At 41.9% G+C, this 23,844-nt stretch overlaps 1 protein-coding gene and 1 pseudogene across 2 annotated transcripts in view; both read right to left on the reverse strand.

Annotated features, from left to right (window-relative positions):
- LOC102530791 (coiled-coil domain-containing protein 9-like) lies at positions 1 to 17,288 on the reverse strand (annotated as a pseudogene).
- The window catches only part of NREP (neuronal regeneration related protein), a 26,998-nt gene continuing 19,385 nt past the window's right edge, over positions 16,232 to 23,844 (reverse strand). For both annotated transcript variants that reach the window (XM_006203962.3, XM_031673163.2), the window contains exons 4-5: positions 22,223 to 22,300; positions 16,232 to 17,981 (exon numbers count right to left, since the gene is read on the reverse strand). In XM_006203962.3, the coding sequence (XP_006204024.1) occupies positions 17,856 to 17,981; positions 22,223 to 22,300 (204 nt within the window). In that variant the 3' untranslated portion in view covers positions 16,232 to 17,855. The remainder of the gene's footprint in view (positions 17,982 to 22,222; positions 22,301 to 23,844) is intronic.

The raw sequence follows: 23,844 nt of genomic DNA on the forward strand, positions 1-23,844 counted from the left end.
GTCCCAGGGCCCAGCATGAGGGTCCCCAATGCACCCCTAGAGCACATACACAAGCAGCCCACTTCATGTATTTTCAAAAGACCAGGCCTCACCCGGAGAGAGGGCATCGGCCGGGTGGGCGGTCCAGGGAGAATTCAGCTTCATCTCTTCACCCCAGTCGGACACGGGCTTGTGACCCCCGAGGGACGAGAGAGGGCTAGCAGGAGTGGCAGGGGCCTGGGGAAGCTGCTGGGGCTCCTCGGGCCTGGTGGGCTCTTCGATACCATACTCCAGGGTGGGGCTCCTGCTGGGCTCAGCCTTCTGGGGTGGGTGGTCTGGGGCTGGTTCTTCTTCCTCCTTGTCAGCCTCCTCATCTTTGACCTCCTCCTCGTCCCCACTCACGTCTTCTCACTCCTCGTCCTCGTCCTCCCCTTTGCCCTCCTCCTGCTCGTCCTGAGGAGGCCGATGGTCCTGGGCCGGGGTCTCGGGCAGCTGCGTGGGGGTCTCTTCTGGGGTAGCAGGCTGTGGGGGCTCAGGTGGAAGGGCCGCTGCCTCCTTCGTCTCCCAGAGGTCATCATGGTCACTGTAGGTGTAGGGGCTGCCTTGACCTGGGGTCGGCTGCTCTTCCTCCTGCGGCTGACCTCAGCTTTGTGCTGGGACAGGAACTCCCTGAAAGTGGGGCGCTTGTAGGGCCGGGCCCAGGCCTGATCGTCGTAGTGGTGTGATGGTTCGAGGGCAGTGGCCGGGCCATCCTGGAACATGCCATCAGTCTTCTCAGCATCCCACTCCTGCCGCCACTGGCCAGTGGGCTTTCGGTGCCGCTGCAGCCGCTCCTGGTCAATCTTCTCCCTCTCCTGCCTCCAGCACAGGTACTCTGACCGCTCCCAGCCCGTCATGGACAGCGTCGTGGCCCCGGTGTCGTCCAGGCTGGCTCCGCGGCCCTGCTGCTCCTGCTCGAGGCCACAGCGCACCTGCTAGAAGTCGGCCCCCCACCCCCGCAGTTGCGCCCGTGCCGCCGGCCGCCTTCCCGGTGGTCCTGCTCAGGCTCCTCCCAGCGCCCGCTGCGACGCCGGGGGTCGTCCAGGAAGTTCCGCGCCGGGTTGGGCTCCAGCACACCTTCCCGCTGGTTGCGCTCATACTCCGCAATCTTCTCCATCGCCTCGTTCATCTTCTCAATGTTCTGCCTGCGCCGCTCCTCCCACTCCTTGGATTTGCGGTCGGCAGTCGAGGTGCCTCCAGCTCCAGACAGATGAGGGCACCCCCTGCTCCGACCTCCGGCCACGGCACCCAGCTCCTCCTCGAGGCTGCTCCCCAGGACTGTCCCCCCAGCTGCGGGCTGCCCGGCCCATGCTGGACCGGCCTCCCTGCTGTGGGGTGGGGGTGGGGTGGGGTGGGGGTGTCCGGCCTCCCTTGCTGGACCCCCGGGAGGGACCCAGGTTCTCCTCCACTTCAACTGCCACATTCTCCTTCACCGAGCGGCTCCTCCGGGGAGCGGTCACCGCTGCTCCCTCGAGTTCAGCTTTTTCACGGTCCTCCTCAATCTCCTGGTAGCGCCAGATGAGGGTCTCATTCTTCCGCCGAAGAGTCTCGATCTTCTTGTCCAGCTCAGCATCCTTCTCCTCCTTCGATTTCACGTCCAGTGTGACTGACTGTCCTGGAGACCCCGTGGCGTCCGCGACTCCGGCTTTGTCGGACTCCGCGTCCACACCTCCCGGGCTGCGTGCGTCACTTCCTGCCCGCACCACAAGAAGAAGGGAACTAAAGAGAGCTGTAGGAAATTTTTTAAATGACATAATTCCATTTACTTGAGTCAACAACACTGCTACTGTTATCCCTGGAATGAAAACCACAGATTATACCTTTATACTCTGTCTAGTACCATGATTCCTCTCTTACAGAATAATACATCCAATTATCTGTTTATTCAAAATTTTAATTTAATTCAATAGTGTTCAAAAACACTATTATTTTTTTCTGAGTCTCGTTTCCATTACTGGCAATCTGCTTTGCATACAATGTCTTATGCTATGACGAGGCTAGAATTCCAAAACCTTGCAAAAAGCTCTGCTTAATGTCATAATAAGAATTAAGAGTTCACAAAAACTTGGTGTTATTTATTTCTACTTAGAATTACCTTTTTCTCTACAGAATCACAGAACTCTTATCAGGAATCAATATATCAAGCGAAGATTGCAAGCACAAGGAAGAGAAGAAAGAAGAAAGGAATTCAAGTGGTTGGGTTTATAAGTTATAATGGATAAGAGAATTCTAAGAGGTTTGGAGTGCTACAAGTATCTTCCCAGCTCTAGGCAGACCCAACCTTGCAGAGTACCACCCAGACTCCCACCTCTTACTCCCCAGCCTCCCACTTCCTTCTCCTGACCCAGGACCATCTCACCTCCTGCCCACTCACCCCCTTACCACCTATCTGGACCCTCACTTTTATAGGTGAGCTGATGATATATAATCCAGGATACAATTGAACACGTTTTAGGGATAAAATCTCAACTCCTTCTTAATTTCTTGGCACATTCTAAGATAGGAAGTGACCTTCTCCAGGATGGAACACAAAGATGCTCTTTATCCCAGGCTGTGGATCAAGTAACAGTGTAGCTGAGGATTAAAACTGCCTTACACTAGGGAAGTGAAGCCAGGTTTTTTTGATGTTAAAGTTTTGGGCTCACGTTTAAAGTAGAGTCAAGTCTCTTACTGATTGGGCCGTTAAGGTCTTTTGTGAGAGGAAATAAAGAGAATTGGAAATAAAGAGAGGAAATAAAGGGGATTTGAAAAGGATATTCACACACGAGGTCAAGTTCTAGTGACAATATGTTCCATGAGATAAAACGCATTTCTATTCTGAATGTGTAGAATAATTAGAAAAAGGGGGTAATGAGAGTTGATGGTGGCAGGGCGGGGCAGGGAAGGAGGTGGCAGTGGATGGAAAGGGCCAGTCTTTAAGGAATAAGAAAATAAAAACACAAAGAGAACAGTAAAAGCAACAAAGTTAGTATCAATCATAAGTGCAGAAAAATCATTTTGCCAAAGTGCATTTAAGATAAAAACCAGCCAAGTTATTGTTTTTAAGTATCCAAAACAACTAGAGTCATTAATGGAGGGCCTGTTTTTTTTAAATCTTTATGCTGGAATTCTCTTTGATATGGGTTTATTTTTTAAAAATACACAGCTATTTTGTTTGTGTGTGTTTCTTCAGACCTGGAAAATCTACATTCATGGGTAAAAGGGAGCTGACAATAAGGCTAGTGATTCATCACAGATAGTTGTTGAGAAACTAACCAACTGGAGGACTTGGTTGGGGAGGGGTGATATTGAGGGAGGTGAGGACCTAACTTTATAAAGGGGAGAATAAGGTAGATGCTGAAGACTAGTAAATTTAACATCAATCTCAGGGGATTTTTCATGAGCACATGATGAGGTAGGAGGTCATCTTTTAGAGCCAATATGTGTCACAAGGAAAAGTCATGCTAGCCTATGGCTACCTTTATGTCTATGATTACTCTGCAGGTAGATGCGGGAGCTGTAGACCTGGTGAGTCTAGACTTAAGCAGGGCACTTGACAAAGTCTAAATTCTGTCCTCATAATCAAGTCAGGGAAATAGAGGCAGTAGTGGTGAAAGCTAATCCTTCAACTAGTGCCAAAACAGTTGCTTAAGAGTAGCCTGGGGAGCTCTTTAAATGGTCCATGATGCCTGTGCCACAGCTCCTTAGGCTATGGAGTGAATTCCAAAACTCAGTTTTCGGTAAGCTCCCCAGATGACTCCCATGAGCAGACAGGTGTGACATCCTTGAAGGAAGCTGACTTACAGATCAAAGACAAACTGAAGAGAGACATCCCAAAGTGCCATGCAGTGTTCCGTTCCAGTCAACCCCCTCATCAGTGTCTCAGCTAAGGATGAGACATTTATCAAATTCAAGAATGACGTGAAACTGGATGAGATGGCACAGTCAGTAACCGAAATGATCTCAGCCTAAGTCTAACCAGATGAAGACCAAAGATTAGGTTAAAAAAAAAAAACAAACCCTGTCTGTGGAATTTTTATATCACCTATGACTTCAAGTCATAGAGGAGACATCCAAAACCTATTTTATTGTTCATAATAATAGAAAGTCGATGAAAAGGAATGCAGGGATTTGGCCACGGTCAAAGGTCTTTTGGTCTGGGCAGGAAGACGATTATGCACAGATCTTGCGAGACAAAGCATCAATCATGTGTTCACTTTGGCACATGAACAGGGAGTTACAGATTTCTGTGAGTAGACTCAGGAAGAAATAGATAATGTGTATGACTTAGAATCCAAAGATGTAGGTCACATAGCATACCCTCTGGAAGTTATGGAATCAGGTATAAATAAGGTGTATTGCATTCCATCATGGTCCAGGCCCAAAACTCTGGTCATTAGTTAGCTAGAATGCTACTTGCCCTCCTTAGAAGGTAAGCATCTCTCAATCTCAGAATTTAAAACTGAGTAGAGAAATATCTTAGAAAATTAAAACAGAATGATATTATTTTTGCATCAAGGAAACTTAAAATTCATTATTTTATGCACTTGTAATGTTTGGGAATTGCATTTGAATAATAGCTTTGTAACGTCAATGTAAAATATCGAATTAATTCAGAATTGTGGTTTGCAGTGGAATTCTTACTAAATATATAATACAACATTGCAACGTAACTCAGAGTTCATGATGTTTATAAATTTAATTTATTAGATTTATATGAGTTACTTAGGACTTGGGAAAGTTTGCTAATCAGGCAGTCAAATTACTCTAAAAGGAAATAAAATATATTACATTTATAAATGCAATGTAAAATATGTGAAAGTGTGTAATTAGTTTTAAATGTGATCAAGTATTGTTCAGAGGCCAATAGAGTGATAGCTAAAATTGCTAGGCATAACTGGAATAGCAGGATCTGGAAACTGAACTTAAAGCCTAAGGAAGACTGATGTTATTAAAAGGTGGCAACTTTAATAAAGTGAGTATCAATTTTTGAAAACAAAACAGGCACCTGAATAGTCTTTTCTATGTAGACAAGCTATCCTTGAGTGAACTCACATCAGCTTGCCCAAGGTCGGGATGGACCAGCAGCAAGTGTGAAAATGACTGAGGCTGGAGGTTGAGGTCTCAGATTCTGGACCCGCCAAGAGCCTCTGCAGTCTGAGCAGAGAGGATCGGATTCAGATCGCCTCCCTCCTCTCTGCACTCATCAGAACCCTGGCACATTCTGTTCACTCCTGGAAACCTGTCTTTAGAACCAATTGTTGCTAACTGTCCTGAGTCAGTTTGATCATTCACTGAGGTTCATTTTCAGTTTGTTTTTGTGGACAATGACAGATGTTTTGGTGGATAAGAGGAAATGGGTGAGATGAGTTACCTTCCCACAAAGTCACTACCAAGTTACAATGAAAGCAGGTCTCAAAACAAATTCTGCCACACGTCCATCAGACATGTATTAAGCAAACATCTATAAATAAGTAGGCACAAAACAGTTCATACAATCTGATATGCCAGGTTTTGTCCTTTTATGTAATCTGACCATACTTTTCCTGAAGAAATTTCTAGAGGCATATTTTAGTGGCAGATATTTGTAACCCTTATGGAGGAGCAGGCTTCCAAAACTTACAGGACTCCCCCAAGGGCACAGGCTTAGCCCTGTGAGGCAGCTTAGCAGAACCTAACTTCAGAAAAAAAGCCTGGGTTCAAATATTGACTGCCCCCATACACTAACTTGGGAATGAATGTTATATAATCTCTTTTGCCTTCCATTTTTTCACCTGCAAGGCGGGGATAATAAAAACTATCTAATTTTTAAGATTGTTGTGGGAACTAAAGGAAGCAATGCATGTAATGTACATAGTGTCAAATAGCCAGCATCATTAAATATAAACTGTTACTGTCATTATTTTGTGTGATTCCAGGAAGAGAACTAGCATTTACAGCTAAGAATCAGAAATAGGAAAACAGTGAGTTGAGTTAAAAAAAAAATAAGTTTTTGGGGCAATTATGGCATTACAAAAAAATAGATGAAGCTAGCTTTTGCTGAAATAAATTCCTACCAAGGTCAGTATTCAAGATGAAACTGTCTATGGTCTTATCAGAGGTTTATCTAAGGTTTCAGAGGAGATTCCTGCTGAGGATAGAAGATTAGCTGCGGAGAGGTTTTTTTACTTCTCTCCAGCACACAGACTCTGCAGTATTCGCGCCCTTTTCTTTCCTTGTAGGTGTAATTTAGATGTGATTATCCACGTGTAGTCACAGGAGGGTTCTCTAGTCTTGTAGTTTATACAGATTGAAAAGGTTGGTCTATAGAGATCACTCTTTCTTCTTGTCCAACTGTGTGTCCTTTTCCTGAAAAACAATCAAAAGCCTCTTCTGCTGCATCTTTGTTCCTGTGATAAGCAGGGAGAATAACTTTGCTTTCATTTTTCTTTCAGGTGCATCCACATTCGCTAGTCTGACATTTCCCACTCCCTGATTTACATCTGAGGTCACACAGATCTTCAAACAACCCTCACCCCATATTTGTTTCAAAGCGTAGATGTTTATTGAAACAATAGGACCTTGTTTCTGGGATTAAAACTGTGCCCTAGGCTACCTCTCTAGCATTTGTATGTTTATGCCATTTGATTCTTGTTCAGTTTTTGTATATTTACCTGCCTTCATGCTCTACTGGGAAAGGCTACATCAAACTCTTTTTTTATGAAGCCTCTGCTGTAATCCTGCTGTCTGGACAGAAAGACCTCCTGATTTCCCCCAGGCTTAAATCATGTGCTCTGGTTATGTCTGCTCATGCTCCCCATTTCTTGGTTATATTTCACCTCAGGACTCCTCTAACACCCAAGCTTGTCTATTAGTTTTGCTGTAACTTTTAACAAATTATAATCAATTTTTAACCAGCTCATAATGTTTCCTGTGCCCATGGCTTCATGCATGAAGAGGCAGAGGAATCCCTTGGTCCTTGATGAATAGTCTAATCATAAAATGATATAAATGATTTATAAACATTAAAAAATTTTCATCCTCACTAATACAAAAAAAAAAAAGAAAGAAAGAAAGAAAAAGAAAAAAACAATATAAGCAAGGAGGTACTATTTTTCACTTACAAAATTAGCAGATTAGAAACAAGGTGAGCACTGCAAGTCTGGGGAGGATGTCCTAGGATGAGCATTGGTGACTACCCTGTTAAGAGTGTAACTTGGTACAAGCTTTTGGGAAAGCAGTTTGGCAAAATATAAAAGGAAACATGATGGATACATATAGAGCTTTAGGGGCATAGAGATTCATCATGGCACTGCTTAGAGGGTGAAAAATAAGTTAATAGATAAGAAGTTTGCTATAACTGAATATTTTGCAGCCATTCAAAGTTTTTTCCTTCCTCTATTTTTAAATCAAACTTTCTATTTCGAGATAATTGTAGACTCACATGTAGTTGTAAGAACTAATACAGAGAGATTCCTTTTACTTGTAAAACTGTAGCACAGTATCACAATCAGAATGTTGGCTTTGAGACAGTCAAGATGCAGGACATTTCCTTCACTGTAAAGATCCTTCATGTTGTGCTTTTACTCACTTGGTCCTGCCCACATCCCCTCTTTAGCCCCTAGTCTATTCTATATTTTCAGACTTGTCATTTCAAAAACGTTATATAAATAGAATCATACATATGTAAGCTTTTGGGATTGGCTTTTTTTTACTCAGCATAATTCTCTGGAGATGCATCCAGGTTGTTGCAAGTATCAATAATTTATTTCTTTTTATTGCTAAGTAGTATTCCATGATATGGCTGTACACGGTTTGTTTAACCAACCCATTGAAAGACACCTGGGTTGTTTCCAGTTTGAGGCTATTATGAATCAAGCTGCCACAAACGTTCACGCCTAGGCTTTTACATGAACATAACTTTTCATTTCTCTTAGATCAATGTCCAGATGTGCAATTACTGGGTCGTACATTAATAACAGGCTTAGTTTTTAGGAACCTGCCAAACCATTTTCCAGAGGGGCTGTACCTTTTATCTTCCAGCAATGTGTGAGTGATGCAGTTTTTCCTCATCCACATCAGCACTTGGTGTTGGCACTATTTTCTATTTTAGTTATTCTGATAGGTGTGCTGTGGTGTCTCATTGTGGTTTGCATTTGCATTTCCCTAATGGCTAATGATGTTGAATAATCTTCATGTGCTTATTTTCCATCTGTATATTCTCTATGTTGAAATGTTTCTCCATGCTGTTTGCCATTTCCTAATTGGATTGTTTGGTTTTTCACGGTTGAATTTTTAAAAATTGAGATGTAATTAATATATCATAAAACTCATTCTTTTAAGATGTACAATTCAGTCATTTTAAGTATATTCAAAAGATTCTGTAACCATCACATTGCATGTAATTCCAGAACGTGGTAACCACCCATATTCATTAGCTATCATTCTCCATTTGTTCTTTCCTCAGCCCCTGGCAACTATGAATCGACTTTTTATTTCTATGGATTTGCCTATTCTGGACATCTATTATAAACAAAAATCATACAATATGTAACTTCTTGCACATGGCTTCTTTTACTGGGCATAACATTTTCAAGGTTTATCCATGTTGTAGATTATCAGTGCTTCTTTGTTTCTCTTTTATTGCTGCATAGTATTACATTGTATGGATATATCACATTTTGTTTGGCTATGCATCAGTTGATAGGCATTTAGGTCATTTCTATCTTTTGACTAATATAAATTATGCAGACATGTACATTTGTTTTTCTGTGCACATGTTTTCAAGCTGTATACCTAGGCGTAGAATTGCTGAGTAATAGGTTAACTCTATGTTGAACAGCATGTTACATCTTCAACAGCTTTGTATGAGAGTGTAGGAAACGTAAAGATTAAGGAAAAGGCTCTGCCATCTTAGACAAGAGATTTCACTCTGGGCAACTAATTATCCCGCAGCTGAGCTAATGATTCTGACCTCACATGGCTGCAGAGGGGCCACATGTGAAGTGATATAAGTGATGGCCCCTCAAGTGTTCTACACACACAATGAGCAAACGGCTATTTTTCACACTCTTCCCAGGAGCTGCTGCCATGCTTTTTAAATGTCCCTCTGAGCTAGTTTATCCTCCACAAGCACTCACATCAAATGCTCCCGCATTATCACATCTGACAAAGCAGATCCTAGCTGTTAATGACAAATTACAGCGTCCCAGTCACCCTGCTCTCCTAGAAAGCTGCGGCCCTCAGCTCTGCAGGGAACATTTGCTTTTCAGAAACCAGCTTTGGGATGTTAAGGAGTGAGACAGGGAGAGGGCCTCTAAAGAGACCTGAGGAGGCACCCTGGCTTGCTCCCCTCTCCCAGGTATCTGGCACCTTTGGCATAAACAGCCCAGGGAGAGGAGGGAGCAGGAGGAGGCCAATGATCTCCGAGGAAAGACGTGACTGTCTCCCTCCTTCTCAGGGATCTTGGGAGTGGCCTGTAGTGAAGGGCGTGTGGAGCCCTGGCTGGGGACAGGGGCTGTCCCAGGTGTCCAGGAGCAGAGCGCATGGGGCCCTGCAGCTGCTGTGGGGACAGTAATGGGACTCCCACCCTGAGCCATGCCACAGGACACTGAGACGGCCAGCACGCCATGCAGTGTGTCCCTCATGGCGGCCTCTTCCCTCGATCCTTCCCAGACCTTGGCTACCCGGTTTAAGAAGGAGCTGGGTCAGCCACAAGCAAAAGTTCTTGTAAGAGGGTAAAAGAGATGGTGAAAGCTCTAGAAAACAGATCACAGGGAAATTGGCTAAAGAAACTGAGGCAGTTCAGCCTGGAAAGGAAAAAGGCAAAGGGAGCAGGAAAGGAAAGGCTGCCGTGTGGGAGAAATAACTCACTTAGTCTCTGTAACCCTGAGAACCCAGCTAGGACCAAAGGGTGGGTGGAAAGTAATAGAAGTATTAGGCTCAGAATGGTGCCAACTAATGATTAAAGCTGCCCAACTTGAAGGCATCAGCAAATTAATGCATTCCTAAAATTCTCTATTCCAGGAGGCTTTCACGTAGCCACATGGGTCTCTCAGTGAAATAGCTAAGCTGTGCATTAATGGCACTGGGCATTGTGTGAGGGAATGGATCAGTTTTGTACTGCTTCTGTGTAGTTATGCTCGGAGGCAAGCCTGATGGACACATGCAAGAGACGACGGCCCCCCCTTTTGTGCCCTGATGCACGAGTTGCCTGCTGCTTTAGGGGCTTTTCTCCAGGAGTGCTGGGGTCTCAGTTCTCGAGGGTTGGGGGCCTGCTGTGTAATCCCACTGCTCTCATGGGCCTGGGCCCCCTTCTCCTACCACCACTGACCTTGCCCTTCTGGATTTACTGGATTGAGATATAATGAAGTGTTTCAAAGAATCTGGAATACAAGGAATAGAACTAAAGAGATGTGACCTTGTAGGGGAATGAAGTAAAGGCTCTAAGAAGCATTATTCAATTACCAGGACTTATCAAATTCGCAGCCCAGGAAGACTGATCTCTGGGATCTCCCTCCTGCCATTTCCCTGCATAGTCAGGGCCTCAGTGGACCATACACCGATCCGGAGACTGGCTCTTTCTTTCCCTTCCCTATCAAAATTCACTACTGCTTTGTTCACTACTATGGTGCACTAAGTTCATGGCCAGAAAACTTCCAGGCTTCTTCCATCAGAAGAACAATGGGAGAATTCAGGCATTGTGGCTGGATGAGAAGTATTTCAGGCTGAAAGTGAGTTCCTCAAAGCACAGCACATTGGTGGTTGTCTAACTCACGGATCTTAAAACATTTTTGTTCTAAGAAAGAGAGACTCTTAATAGATTATTTCTATCATGTAATTTTTAAGCTAATAGCAAAGTGTTTCATCATAAGTTTAAATACGTTCCAGGGTTATAATTTGGAGCATATTGTACATGTTTCCATTTTAAAATAAAAGTTGTATTTCTTTTGTAAATGTACACAATCCAATATAGACTCCATGGTCACTAATAATCCATTATTTCATTTTTAAGAACAAACAATTCTTTAACTTACAGAAATTTGACTTTTTTTTTCCATGAACTAAAATTTTTATTCTAGTTCCCTCTAAAATTTTTATGTTAATATGATTTTTGTTTGAGAAGACTTTATTGATCACTATCACATTGACCTTCAATAAAAATGTATCTAAATTTTAAAACTTTTATTTTCTGTGACCATAAAACTGTAAGCATTAAAAAAAATCTGGGTGGTTGAATTAGCATTATTAGAACACATTACTGATTAAAACTACATGAATATATTACTCTAATTATTAAACACAAAAATTGAAATTATAATGAAAATGAATCTCAATGAGATGATGGATTTTTTCAGTTACCTAATGTATCTGTAGATGAATATGACTTGTCACAAGAATGAGACAGGGGTTGTCATCAATTCTATTTCTTTTACTTGTTTTATGCTATAAACTACAGGAATTGAAAATGTTTTATTACAGCAATGTAATTCAATTCTTTGAAATCCTTCTGTGTTATATACCAAAATTCATATAATGGTCTGATATCAAAAAACATTTTAAATCTTTCACCTAACAACTTGATTAGGTCCTTCCGTGTTTTTCTTATAAGGAACGAATTGAAAAGCATCTGACTTGCAGAGAGATTTGTTCTCATCATTAGAATAATTCATTTTCTCAATTTCTGGGAAGAAAGACCTTTGCTAAGGTTTATCAAATGATTATTAATTATGCTATAACACTTTCACCTACACCCACCTTTTAAAATCACGTGTCTTCAGAAATGAAAGGAAAAACAGATATATTATTAATTTCATTACACTTTTGCCAAAATAACGCTTTTTAATAAAACGCTTTGATCTTATTTCTTGCCTTAACTTTATTACCATTACTGTGGAGTTGCAGATTAAGCTCACTTACGGAACTTGTCCATCACAAACCTTACTGGCAACCTTCAGTGTCAAACCAATTAGCCAAATCAGATACACTTTCCATCAGAAAAAAATCTTTGATTGCATTTTTTCAGTTCAACTAGCTATTTGAGGATTACTACAAAAAATCAATGAGAATTAAAAACATATCTTGCAAGACTGGTCACTAAAACCAATCAGAATTAAAATGATATAGATCTAATATAATTAAGCATTCCATGTTTAAATGTTATAAAATTAAAATGATCAATACACTTTCTCAACAAGAAATGATGAAAGGCATGGTGCATCTCTAGTAAAACTGAGTGATACTACTGAACGCTGCTTCTTGGCTTTGGAGAATGAGAACTACTAGAAAAACCAGAAACACCACTAATAATAGAAAGGGTCCAGGCTGCTAATCAGTCCAGCAGCACATAGTATTTTTTGTTGTTACTATGCAAAAGACATTATTTTATAAGATAGAATATGATGAGAACTGACTACAATTGAAACAAATATTTCGTGCTATGGTTTGATGCAACAGGTGTTGAAAACTTTATAAACTAATGCACATCAAGTCTGAAAGAACTCATATATGAAAGTTTTTTATCCTTCAGGTTTATCCATTTTATCTTGTAAAAACTGGATATTTTCAGAAGGCATTCTTATTACATTTAAAATAATCAGCATTGCAAACCTATGGCTTTAGCTTTTAGGTTACTTTCAACCCAGTTAAGAACTTTTCTAGGGATAAGTGTGGAGAATAGTGGAAAATAATTGTTCATATAGTTGTGAGCAATTATTTTCCAAGACATTTTTGGTATTTGATGTCTCCTACTGATTTTTTCTTGGCTTCCCTCTCTCAGGACTCTTAAGAACAAGGCATTCTTTGACAAGAGTCAGAAAGAGGATGAGGACAGAGCATTAAATAAAAAGTGTCATTAATTCCATCACTCCACCTTACTAATATTAACTGAACTCTGAAAACCTGTATGAGTTCAAACACCTCATTTCTATGTTTTCTAGTATATCACTTTGAATGTGTATTTAAGAAGAGAAAGCCCAAAATACTATGGATTTACGATTAATCATTAAAGGAACCTTTCTCTTTGTTTGCCACATCTGGGGTTTTTGTGTCATTTTAAGGGGAATGTGTAATATTGAGTTGGAGTGTGTGAGACCTATTTTTTTATATATATATAATATGGGGAGAGGACTATTATGAACACAGGCTCATCCTCAGTAGAACAACATTAGGAAAGGATACAGTAGACATGGAGGATCTAGAAATGAGTTCCCTTACAACCATCTACGAACATCTACTCCTTGGAAAGACTTCACATACCCTGAGGTACTCATACTCTGATTTGAAAACCATGCATTTGTCAGACCCATATGTAGCCTAATCTGACCCAGTCCAAGATGTTTTAGCTTTGGGATCTCAGTCACAGGGGGAAGGTAACAGAAAAGTTGAAAAGAGGACCCAGAGGTGCAGGTGGAACAACAGCAGCCCCTGTTTGGGGACCAGAAATAAGGAGCCCCTGTTTCCTGGCATTCACAGAATTGCATGTGCTCCAGCTATGAAACAGAAAAATCTTACATGGTTCCTTGGCCCTTTGTTGGTGCAAATAAGCATATCCCCATCCTCTGAAACTAGGAGACTCAAGTTGCAAACTCACAAGGCAACAGAGGGAGGCAGGTGATGTGAATGAACGGAACAGACAGAGTAGGAGGTCAGCAGTGTGAGGACTGGATCGTGGAGGGAGGGGCCGTGCCTCACCAGAGATGGGCGCTGCTACTCAGCTCCCATTTTTCAAGAGACACCAAAAACCTGAATGTTCAGGTGAACTCTTTCAATTGGTCAATGCTGGCAATTAAATCAACATTTTTATAAAACACATCACAAGCAAAACGGAACAAATCTACAGGTCATACCTGGTCCAGGTTGTTGGTTAGCAATCTCTGCCCAAAGGCAACACGGTGATATTTTCACCTCTAGAGAGAAAACAAAGCAGAGTCTTTAGCCAAAGTTTAGGTCTCCTGCTCTGGCTCTAGCTGGTGCTCCAATTTCTCAGCTCCACTTCAGTAGTTTATTAACCCTTAACAAGTCCATGGCTGACCTTCACACACAGGTCCTCCAAGTTTAGAGTGAAGTTCTTGGTCAATTATCTAGTATTTCAAGCTTGGTGGGGACCAAGGGAGTTGTCACCATGAAACCCAAGCCACTGAGTTGAATGGAACTTTAGGCATCATTTATTCCAGATTCCCTATTTTTTATAGTTTCCAGTAACATTTTCTAAATATTCCTTTCAGGGCTAATAGCACTTGGATTAGTAAATGGAGGCTACACAACCCCAGTATTTGAGTTCCTGGATGCTCTCCTCACTTGCCATCAGTCTCTGGAGCTCCAGGACTGTAAAAACGTCTTCAATAAAAGCAGCAGCTCTGAGTCTGGTATCAGCTGTTCTTACTTCCAGCCCCCGACCTGCAATTACCCTGAGGCTTTCTTTAACTTCAGACAGTGTGCTGGTTTTAAAACATGTCCACAAATTCTGTGATAATCCTCCCTTCAGGAGGTACAGCTTGATTCCCTCCCTGGGAATGTGAGCTATACTTAGTGACTTGCTTCTAATGAATAGAATATGATGGATGATGGTGACTTCTGAGAATAGGTCACACGTATTATGGCTTGCTCCCAGCTCTCTTGAATTACTCACCCTGGGGGAAGCCAGAGGTCATGAGGACACTTAAGTAGCCCTGTAAAGAGGCCCGTGCCTGGGGGAACTGAGTTTTCCTGCCAACAATCATGTGAGCGAGGCACACTGGGAGCAGATTCTACAGCCCTGGTCAAGCCTTTGGACGACTGCAGTCTGCTGGCCTCTTAACTGCAAACGTGTGAAAGAGCCTGTGCAACTGCTCCTGAATTCCTGCCCAATAGCATCTATGAGATAGGAAAGATCTGTTGATTCTGGATGCCAAGTGTGGTTGTAATTTGTTATGTGGCAAGAGATTAATCCAGAGGGGCATAAAGCAACCCAAGCTACCACCCCCGTCACCTGGCCTCATCCCCTTTCTCTGTTCCTAGTTTACCAAGGGCAAGAAGGCAACATGGAACCCCTCACAGCGGTGATAACATACAGGTGATGGGAGTCTCTTGGGTGAGGAAAATGGTGACTGTTTATAAAACGAAAAGTAATTAAATCTGAGGAGGACTTCTCTTACCTTCAGAAGTATGAACCTCTGGGTGGGATGCCCAAAAGAGGTAGTGGTAGCTCTGTTTTAAAATTTTCTTTCAGGTTGAACAAATTCTGCTTATCTGGTAGGCAGCTGAGATTTTTTCTTTCTGGTAGGCAGTTCTGCCCTAAGGCTCCTTTCTCTTAATAAGATTAAAAATTGAGGGAAAATAAGAAACTTAACCAAAATCTGAGCTGTGCATTTATTTCTAAAGCTACTCCCCAATTTAAAAGTCCCTCCTGGCGCACAAGTGTCAAGACCAAAAGATTTCTCAGAGAGCATCTGATCCCTCCTGCTGCAAAGTCTGAACTCCCAAGCTGGGCCAAGCTACCTTCTGCTCCCTTCCTATCTCTCTCTGGCTCTAACTCAGAGATCTGTTCCTTAGCCTCTGTTCAGGTGAAACCCAAGTATCTGAACCCAGCCTGTCAATTTAACAATTGGTGTGTAAACCCAGCTGAAGTTTCGTTCTCCTTATGTATGAGGAGGGAGCCGCAGGCATTTCTCATACACAGGAAAAGCATAAATGCCCGGAATTGTTGGGTTTCAGCATCACAAGAGCCCTCTAGAAGGTTCTGGTGATGCTTATCTTCTCATCTGCTAGATTCCAGGTAGCTGGGTACATATGAATTCATGACTTAAATCCTTATCTCAAATTTTTATCCATTTACAAGTGTAAGCCTTTTGTCTTATACACTTACACACTTTTGTGTGTAAGTGCAAATATTCCATGAAGCATCAAGGACAGGTATCTTCTGGCATGGGTAAATAAGACCAAAGAGGAGGTCTTTAAGGCAAAGGGTAAGAAAGAATGTTTTGAGGTGTGCGGGACTGCGCTGAAAGGGAAAAATAAAGTTTAGAAATAAAAGGGTCTTGGTTTAATTCTTCTTTGTATCCGAGGCAGCTCTGCAAATACCATCCTAATGAGCCACACTGCCTAGCCTCTAATCTCATAAAACCCTCAGAAGGGAAAATGCACGAAAGGCTGAGCTGTTTCAATCTCTTTTGATATTTGCCCTTGGGTCTACTTCTGGGGCTCTGAGAGCATATGAATTAACATGAATCAGTGAAAGCATTCCAAAGTAGGCCTTTGCAATGACGAGCCAAGCCAGTTACCATACAGCTTGCATATTTATTGAACAAATACTACTAAAATAGCTAAAATACATTGGGTACTTGTCTTGAGTGCATCAGTAAAGATCACATTGTTACAAAAGCCTGCATATTCAGCAGTACACAACTGCAACTCTACGTAAATGCCACAGATGCAGAATACTGTTTTCTTGCTCTATTTACACTGCGGATACACCTAATCTAACGAAGGAGGGAGGGGAAATGCACAGGAAACTCAGGCCAATGGGCGAGCGAGAGGAGACGGAAGAAGTGCAGCAGCGCATGCGTCGTGTAACAGAAGCGGGACAGTCAGAACAAAGCCTGCCCTGTCAAAGGAAGAGCTGAAAGACAGTTATATAAAAATTAAGGTGGGCTTTCAGACTGGCTAACACAACAACATTCCATGAGTAGATGGTATTGTCTGATTATATTTTTGTTTCTCCATTTCATTGGGAGCAAGGACAAAAATGTAAGATCTACACCTTGCTTATCAGAACTGCCGAAAAAGAGTGCTCTGCCTTTTTTTTTTAAATTTTGTAAAGACTTTTTTTTTCCAACCTAATTTTTGGGAAAGATATAATTTTCATGTTCCTACTGAGATGCCTGTTTGGCGGTAGTTTTTTCAGAGGGCATTTATTTAAAAAAAGAAAAGAAAAAAAAAGTTTGCCCTATTTTTCCCCAAATACTCTTTCAAACAAAAAGAACTAAAAGAGACACCTAAAAACGCCTGTCAAATTATTGCTTTTCGTTCTCCAAGTTAGGCAGGCGACGCTACTGAAAGGAAGAGATTTGGTAAGGAAATTACAGTTTTGTGATTGCTCCCGCTACAGTGACTGCGCGTCCACGAGCGCCAGCCCGTGAGGCGCGAGGCTCCCCCGCGCTCTGCGGCGGCGCTCACTCAACCTACAATGCTGAAGAAGAAAGCCACACTGAAGACACAAGGAAAACAAGTCAATCCAGTCTAGAGAACAACATCCAGGGAAACAGAGTACCAACACCTTCTTAGAACATGAAAATAAAAAATAACTCCATCAGAGCTACCTCGCCAAGGAGCATGTTGAAAGTCCAAAATAGCACCATTCATCAGTGTCTCAGGTCCTGTGGCAGCATCTCGGTCACTTACCACAAGGAAACAATGAGTTTCAAACTACTTCTATACATCAAAAGAGTACATGGATAAAATATAGAGATATACAGACAATTGATGAACGTAAACTACTAGGCTTGTTACATCTAAATGAAAAAAAAAAAAATGGGGACTCTCAGCCTCTGCAAGAAGCAGTCGGGAGCTGTGTGAGTGAAAAGGCAGAAGTGGACCGGTCGTGTGAGAGCGGTGGGAGTTTGAGTTGTGGAAGACGTTGTAGCGAACCAGGCCTGAAGGCCCACCTGTAAGGGTTGTAAACGTGGATTCACAGTGTGAAATTCTGAGCGGTTTTCACTGGAGTCAGAATGATTAAAAACTGGTTTGATGATACCTATTTGTCCACTGTAAATTCTCTAAAGCAAGGCTCAGAGTCCCATAGTTTCTTCTTATACTTGATGATTTACACAGAAAAAAATCCCATATATGATACCATGACCTCATCAATACCCATACACCATATGTAATACAAATGGAGGTGATTAAAAAGAGTGGAGGTAACTGATTCCTGGGGACTGGAGCTCATTGCCACCAAGTGGAGTCAGGGAGGCAGCCTCGGTCTCTCCATTCTTCTTGCGGTTCACTTCCTTTGGGACAGGAAGTCTTCCCTGAGGAGCACAGGGACAGACGGACATACACACACAAAAGAGACACATTGAGTCATGCCTCTAAAACCACTGGAAAATTTTTGCTTCTCCCTCCCGCCTTTTATCCTTGAACTCCCCATGTTTTGCAGAGTTTACACATTAAACACAGTTCACCTGAATGTAAACATTAGGTCTGTGGGGGCATGAAGTAATTAAACACTAGCCGCCTTGGCTTTAGTAGAATCAAGTGCTTCTCCAAAGGCTGGGCCCCACCATGGAGGAGGCAGCATTCCCCAGAGTCAGGTTTCTGAAGACAGTTTCTAGTATCAGACAGGGCCCGACAGGAGGCTGGGTGGGAGGTGCTCGTAGGAGTACTAACATATTTTTTTTTAAAAGAGTTCAATGGCTGTGGTGGAAGGGGGATAACTGTCTTCTAATACATAGTAAAAATGTTTAAAGCATGTCACAACTGCACCAGCGTAACATATGTATGGTTTATTTTAGAATCGACTGACAAACAGTCCAGAGAGCCTTACAGGAAGGATCAGAAGTGGGCACCAAAGGCCGGGGAGTGTTTGGGAGGGAAATCATGTGGGCTGGAACTGGGGAGGCAGGCAGTGATTGCAGAAAAGAGGAGATAGTGAGGAAGCCCAGGAGAACGGGAGATTCAGCTAGCTTGGGCTGACGGGGTATTCTAGTCCCTCCTCACAATTTTGATGAGTGTGGTTTTTGTGTTTCTGACTAGGAGAATCCAAACGTGACGTGACTGATAAGCCATTGAGCACCCATAGGGAGAAGCTCTCCGTCACAACCAAACAGCAAGCGGACAGGACAATGACAGAAAACAAAGGTCTTATCACAGCTAGATTTTATACCCCACTCAGATATGAAAACAGTGAATATTTGACAAGAGTCTCTTTTAGCCAAACCATTAATTACTGGAGTATTCTTGAAAAAAAAGATCCCTCATGGTTTTAAAAGTCTGCTGAGTTTTTTTTTTCTTTTTTGCTCAGGCCACATGTTCTAACAGGATAGTGGTAATAAGCCAATTTGACTGGATATAAGTACTTGGGTTAAAGTGATAATCTGTGATCTGCAAATTATTGCATTTGAATATTTTTAAGAATTCAGAAGTCAGGAACTTCCAAACAACTTGAAACCAGAAAACTGTTTTCAGTAGCCCCAGAGTGAACCAAATATAACAGATAATTCAACTTTAAGAAGTCTTATTTACTGTACAGATTTTCCCATATTGAACATCTGGTGTACCTAAATTTTGTTTTTAAAAATCTTGGACTTTGAGATCATACATTTCTAGAATGTATATAAAATCCACTCAGTATTTAGATTAATGCTCCAGTTTTACTTTGTGATTTAGAGGTTGTTTTGGTGCCATTAAATACCAATAGGACCAAACCAGAGAATTAAATTAAAATAAAATTCATCACTTACACACATTTAAAGATCTAGATAAATTTCCAAAAGCATCATATTGGGCAGTTCCTGTTATTTGTGAAAACAATTTCAATCTTGAAATTTTAGCCTGCAATCCCAATATTTAAAAAAAGAAATTCACTGTAATCTGGGTGTCTTTAAAATAATGTTTGTTCCTCCTCCCCTGTCAACCAGTTAGCATCATAGTTAAGGAACAGGACAAACTTAAGTTTTGGACAAAGGAGAATTCAATGACTGCTAACTGTCATAGGCCTGGAAAGGGAAATCGTAAGTTCTTAACGTTTCACTCAACAACTATACTCTTTGCATGGCTGGCCTTAAAACTGCCTACTTCAGACTTATTCTTAAGTGAGTATACAGAACATTAGTCAGTCCCTATCTCGGTCTTACTAATCTCTTATCTCCGTAAAAAAATACACAACAAAATGAAATAAAGAGCTGGGTGGGATCTGGGTAATTTGAAAAGAAGTCCTTCCAGAAAAAAAAAATGTGGAGGTATTTCAGATTTGCATTTACCATTTTTATTATTATTTTTCTCTCTTTTGAGGCCCCCAAATATTTGCACATGTCTTCCCTTCATTATTCATGTTCTGAGTGCCTTGGATCGAGCACTCTGCTAGATTTTAAGTCAACAAAGACAAGAGCCAGCCCTGTCCGGCCTGACCTTAATTAACTTGCTGTATGGGAGACATCCAAGTAACAGGACGATGGCAAGGCAGTGGTGGGAAACCTTGCAGGGAGGTCTGCTAGGAGGTGCCCTGGGGAGCTCCTGGGGAGATAAAGTTCTGTACATCCCCTTGGAGGCTGGAATTTACTAGATTTCAGTCCTTACCTCCTGTCCCTCATTTTAAAACAAAAGTCTTTCCTTCCCCTTTAAAGGAATTTTAAGTTTCCGCAGCAAGGCTAGGAGGTATCTTAAAGAGGAGACACAAAGATGTGTTATTCTCCACATGTCAGGCCTTGCAAGAATTCATACAAAAATTGTCCTGTCTTCCTCCATCATCTAGCATATAATGGTCCCTATAGGACTGAGGAACTTGAGTAATCAAGAAGGCTGGTGGAGCGGGCAGAGATGTGGCCAGTGGCTCTGCAGACTGTTTTCCTGGATGTCCCCCAAGCTGATCTACCTCTGGTTGGACGGCCCTCTCTGCTGATGACTGTTAGTATATGAAACCTCTGGTTACTCAGTAATGTGCTTTGGACCAAGTAAGTCAAAATTATTTTCCGTATGATTATGCAAAGATGTGCTTTTCCAGAAGGTAACAGCTAGAAAAAGCACAAATAAGTTATGCTTAAAATATTTTTCATATATTTAGAGAGGAAAGAACTTAAAATAGCAGAAGACCTGAATCCCAGGATCCTCTGTGCCAGTCTCCTGGAGCCTACCTCAGTGCAAGCAAGGCCTGGGGACCCAGCCTGGCCTTCCAAGAAGAAAGGGAGGCCCTGTTGACCTCACTAAAGAACTTACCCAGTCTTGCCCTTCTGGTTGAGGCCACCAGTATCAAAGAGAGGACCTCTGGATGCCTGAATGGCGCAAGAACTAATGAAAAGACTATACTCTCCCTTCCAGAATCACATCATACCCTCAGCTACCCAGGGGAGTTATGCCCTGAGGTGGCCGAGCAAAGAATGTGTAGACTACACTCTGCTTGCTGGTGGTATGGTGGGTGGTGAGGTGGTGGGGTGTGGGTGTCTTTTAAGTAAAGTTCCAGTATTTTAGTTCACTTCCACTCCAATACTATGAGGCCAGAACAAGTCTAGCTCAGGCAGGGCCCAAATCATTTTGTTCACCTACTTTCCTGCCAATGATTTCGACCTTGACCTTCAGGAATTCTCTGAAAGATTAAAGGTGATTTAGCATTGTTTTCTTTCAGTGCAAACTGCCAGTTGGCATAATCTCTTTTAATGTTGCCTGTCAGTAGAAGACAGGGAATTGCTAAAACCATTAGGGGTAAATAAGAGAGTTTCTCAAAATTGAAATGACAGTAATAGTTGGGGAGTCCTCTCCATTGGTCAATTACACTTGTGCAATTTTTAAATGGAAATTTTATTTTCAAAGGACTCTTTTTTTATTAATTCCAAAATCAGTAAGTCAGTGGTAAAAAGTACAGTCCTCCTGCTTAAGGTCAAATTGATATTTACCCTTACAGAGAAAGTCCAAAGGTATCTACAGGAAAGACTGGTAAATGTTTTTGTTGGTTTTTTTTTTTTTTAATGTTGCTAAAACCTAAAATGTAAATTTTACAAATTTTCTTCAGGCAGAGATTTGTCACACTTAAGATATCAGAACAATGAAAGCCTGTAGAAAATATTTTTAGGCCTAAAAGTTAGAAGAAAAAAAATACAGTACTTTTTTTTTTAAGTTTTTTCTGTTTTGGTTCATGGGTAATCTTAACAGACATTCAGGTATTATTACCAGACAAAACTGTCCTTATCTTATACTTTTAAGATATCTTTTAGTTTGATCATCATATTTGAGTTTATCTACCTAGGAATGGAGCAAATCAAAAACCTGCAAAATGTACATTTGGTAAATTGGTTCCATAATTCTTAAATGAAAATTTGCTTTGAACTTTGGACTTGTTAAGAAAGGAAGATAATACAAGCTGTTAGAGTCACAGGACTTTAGAATACTCTTTTTCTTTTTTGTAGCATATGTTATTGCCAAGGTCATAACAGTATCAGGTTAAGGGATTATTATAGTAGACGATAATGAGTATTAAAATGAAAAAGTAGTAACTCTTTTTAAAAAAAAATTGTGTCTAAATTGAAAAAAATCTTAACAAAATGTCAGCTAGAGAACTTACCTTAGGAAGTCTTCCCTCCATTTCCTTGTTTGGAAATGGTTCTTGACTGACCCAGACAGAAAGCTCTGGGTAATAAACCTGTAGAGAGAGAAAAGCACACACATTCAGATTAAAAACAGGAGCCTCTCTGAAACCACATGGGATCAGCTTAATGAGCTCAATTCCCCAAAATGGTCACTTATTTCCCAGTTGCAACTTTGAGCGCTGGGGAAGCCCCTCAGGTCTTTCAGACTGTCAGGGTGCTTCTGAACGTACACTGCACTCCAGAGAGTTTTCACTCAATGTCTTCCAAGACTAAGTCCAATCGAGCAGATATCACTCAATGTTACCTTCAGCAGGCAAAGTGACAGCTTCACAGCTCGACTGGCTGAGCAAACGAAGGCACTGGAGAGGCCTAATTTTCAAAGTGTCCTGTGATAAGTATCCTTGCAAAACTCCATTTTTATGAGATAAATACCCACCGAACACTATTAAGGGTTATCCTGATCCTTTATGAGAGGGCTCGAGATTATGCACAAAGCATAAGAAGGAAAGGAAGAAGGATGTGCTTTCTCCCCAGATCCACGTGTCCACGGACAACACTCTGCCCAATTGCTGGGAAGAAGCCAGGGGACAGAGAGGGGTGGGGCAGGGTGATCCTTGGCTCATGAATGTGGGGGTGGGGCAGGGGAGGGACGAGGTGGACAGAGTGAGTCCAATTCTTTCGATCTAAAAAGGGTTATTATCATAGGAAGGTTGCTGACCAGCTGTTCTCCATCTCTGTAAAGACAGGAGTGGGGGTAAGGACTTAAATTACAAGTACAGATTTAGGTCAGCTATAAGGAAGAGCTTGGCACAAGAACTGTTAAATTACTAAAAGAATTTAGAGAGGAAAACTGTGAAATCTTCTTTAAGAAATTTAGAAACCGAATCCAACGACCATCTGTCAGGGCTAATTTACATTTGATACAGCCCTGCTTGAAAGGAGGGGAGGAAATTAGATAAGATTCCATCCAGATCTGATCCTCTGAATGCTGTAAATAAGCTTCACATTGAATAAGTAATAATAAGAATCACATCTCATTAATAGGTTAACAAACAGACTTATCTGTCTTCTTCTGTTGCGGGAAGCACTAGATGTGGCCACCTAATCACCAGGCTACCTGCACGGTCCCAATGTCTGAGTCAATCACTTGGTGGGGCCTGAGGGGGAAATAGGGATGGCTGTGCTGGCTCTGTGGGGATAGCCTGACAGAAAGCATCTGTACTCAGTCCTGGTAGCGCTCAGGGCACACCCCAGTTTACAGAGCCGTTTTGCCTATATTACCAACTTTATCCTGATGATAAGCCTGTGAATAGGTCTTATCATTACAGAGAAGAGGAAACTGAAACTCAGAAAGGTCACCCGACTTGCCCAAAGTCACACTGTGTAGGACAGGCCTCAAACTCAAGCCAGGTTTCCAGGTTCTAAATTTCAGTTCTTCCCACAATCCCAAGTGCCCTCGAATTACCCCAGAATGCAAATTGCCTACCACCCCACTTTCAACATTACACCGGTCCCCAGCCACCACACAAGTAAGTCTTAAATGTTTGAGGGCTCATCCTGCAAGGACAGTACCTATTTTCTGGCTTTGGCCTGGGTC

Source organism: Vicugna pacos, chromosome 3 (genome assembly GCF_048564905.1).
Source record: "Vicugna pacos chromosome 3, VicPac4, whole genome shotgun sequence".
NCBI lineage: Eukaryota > Metazoa > Chordata > Mammalia > Artiodactyla > Camelidae > Vicugna > Vicugna pacos.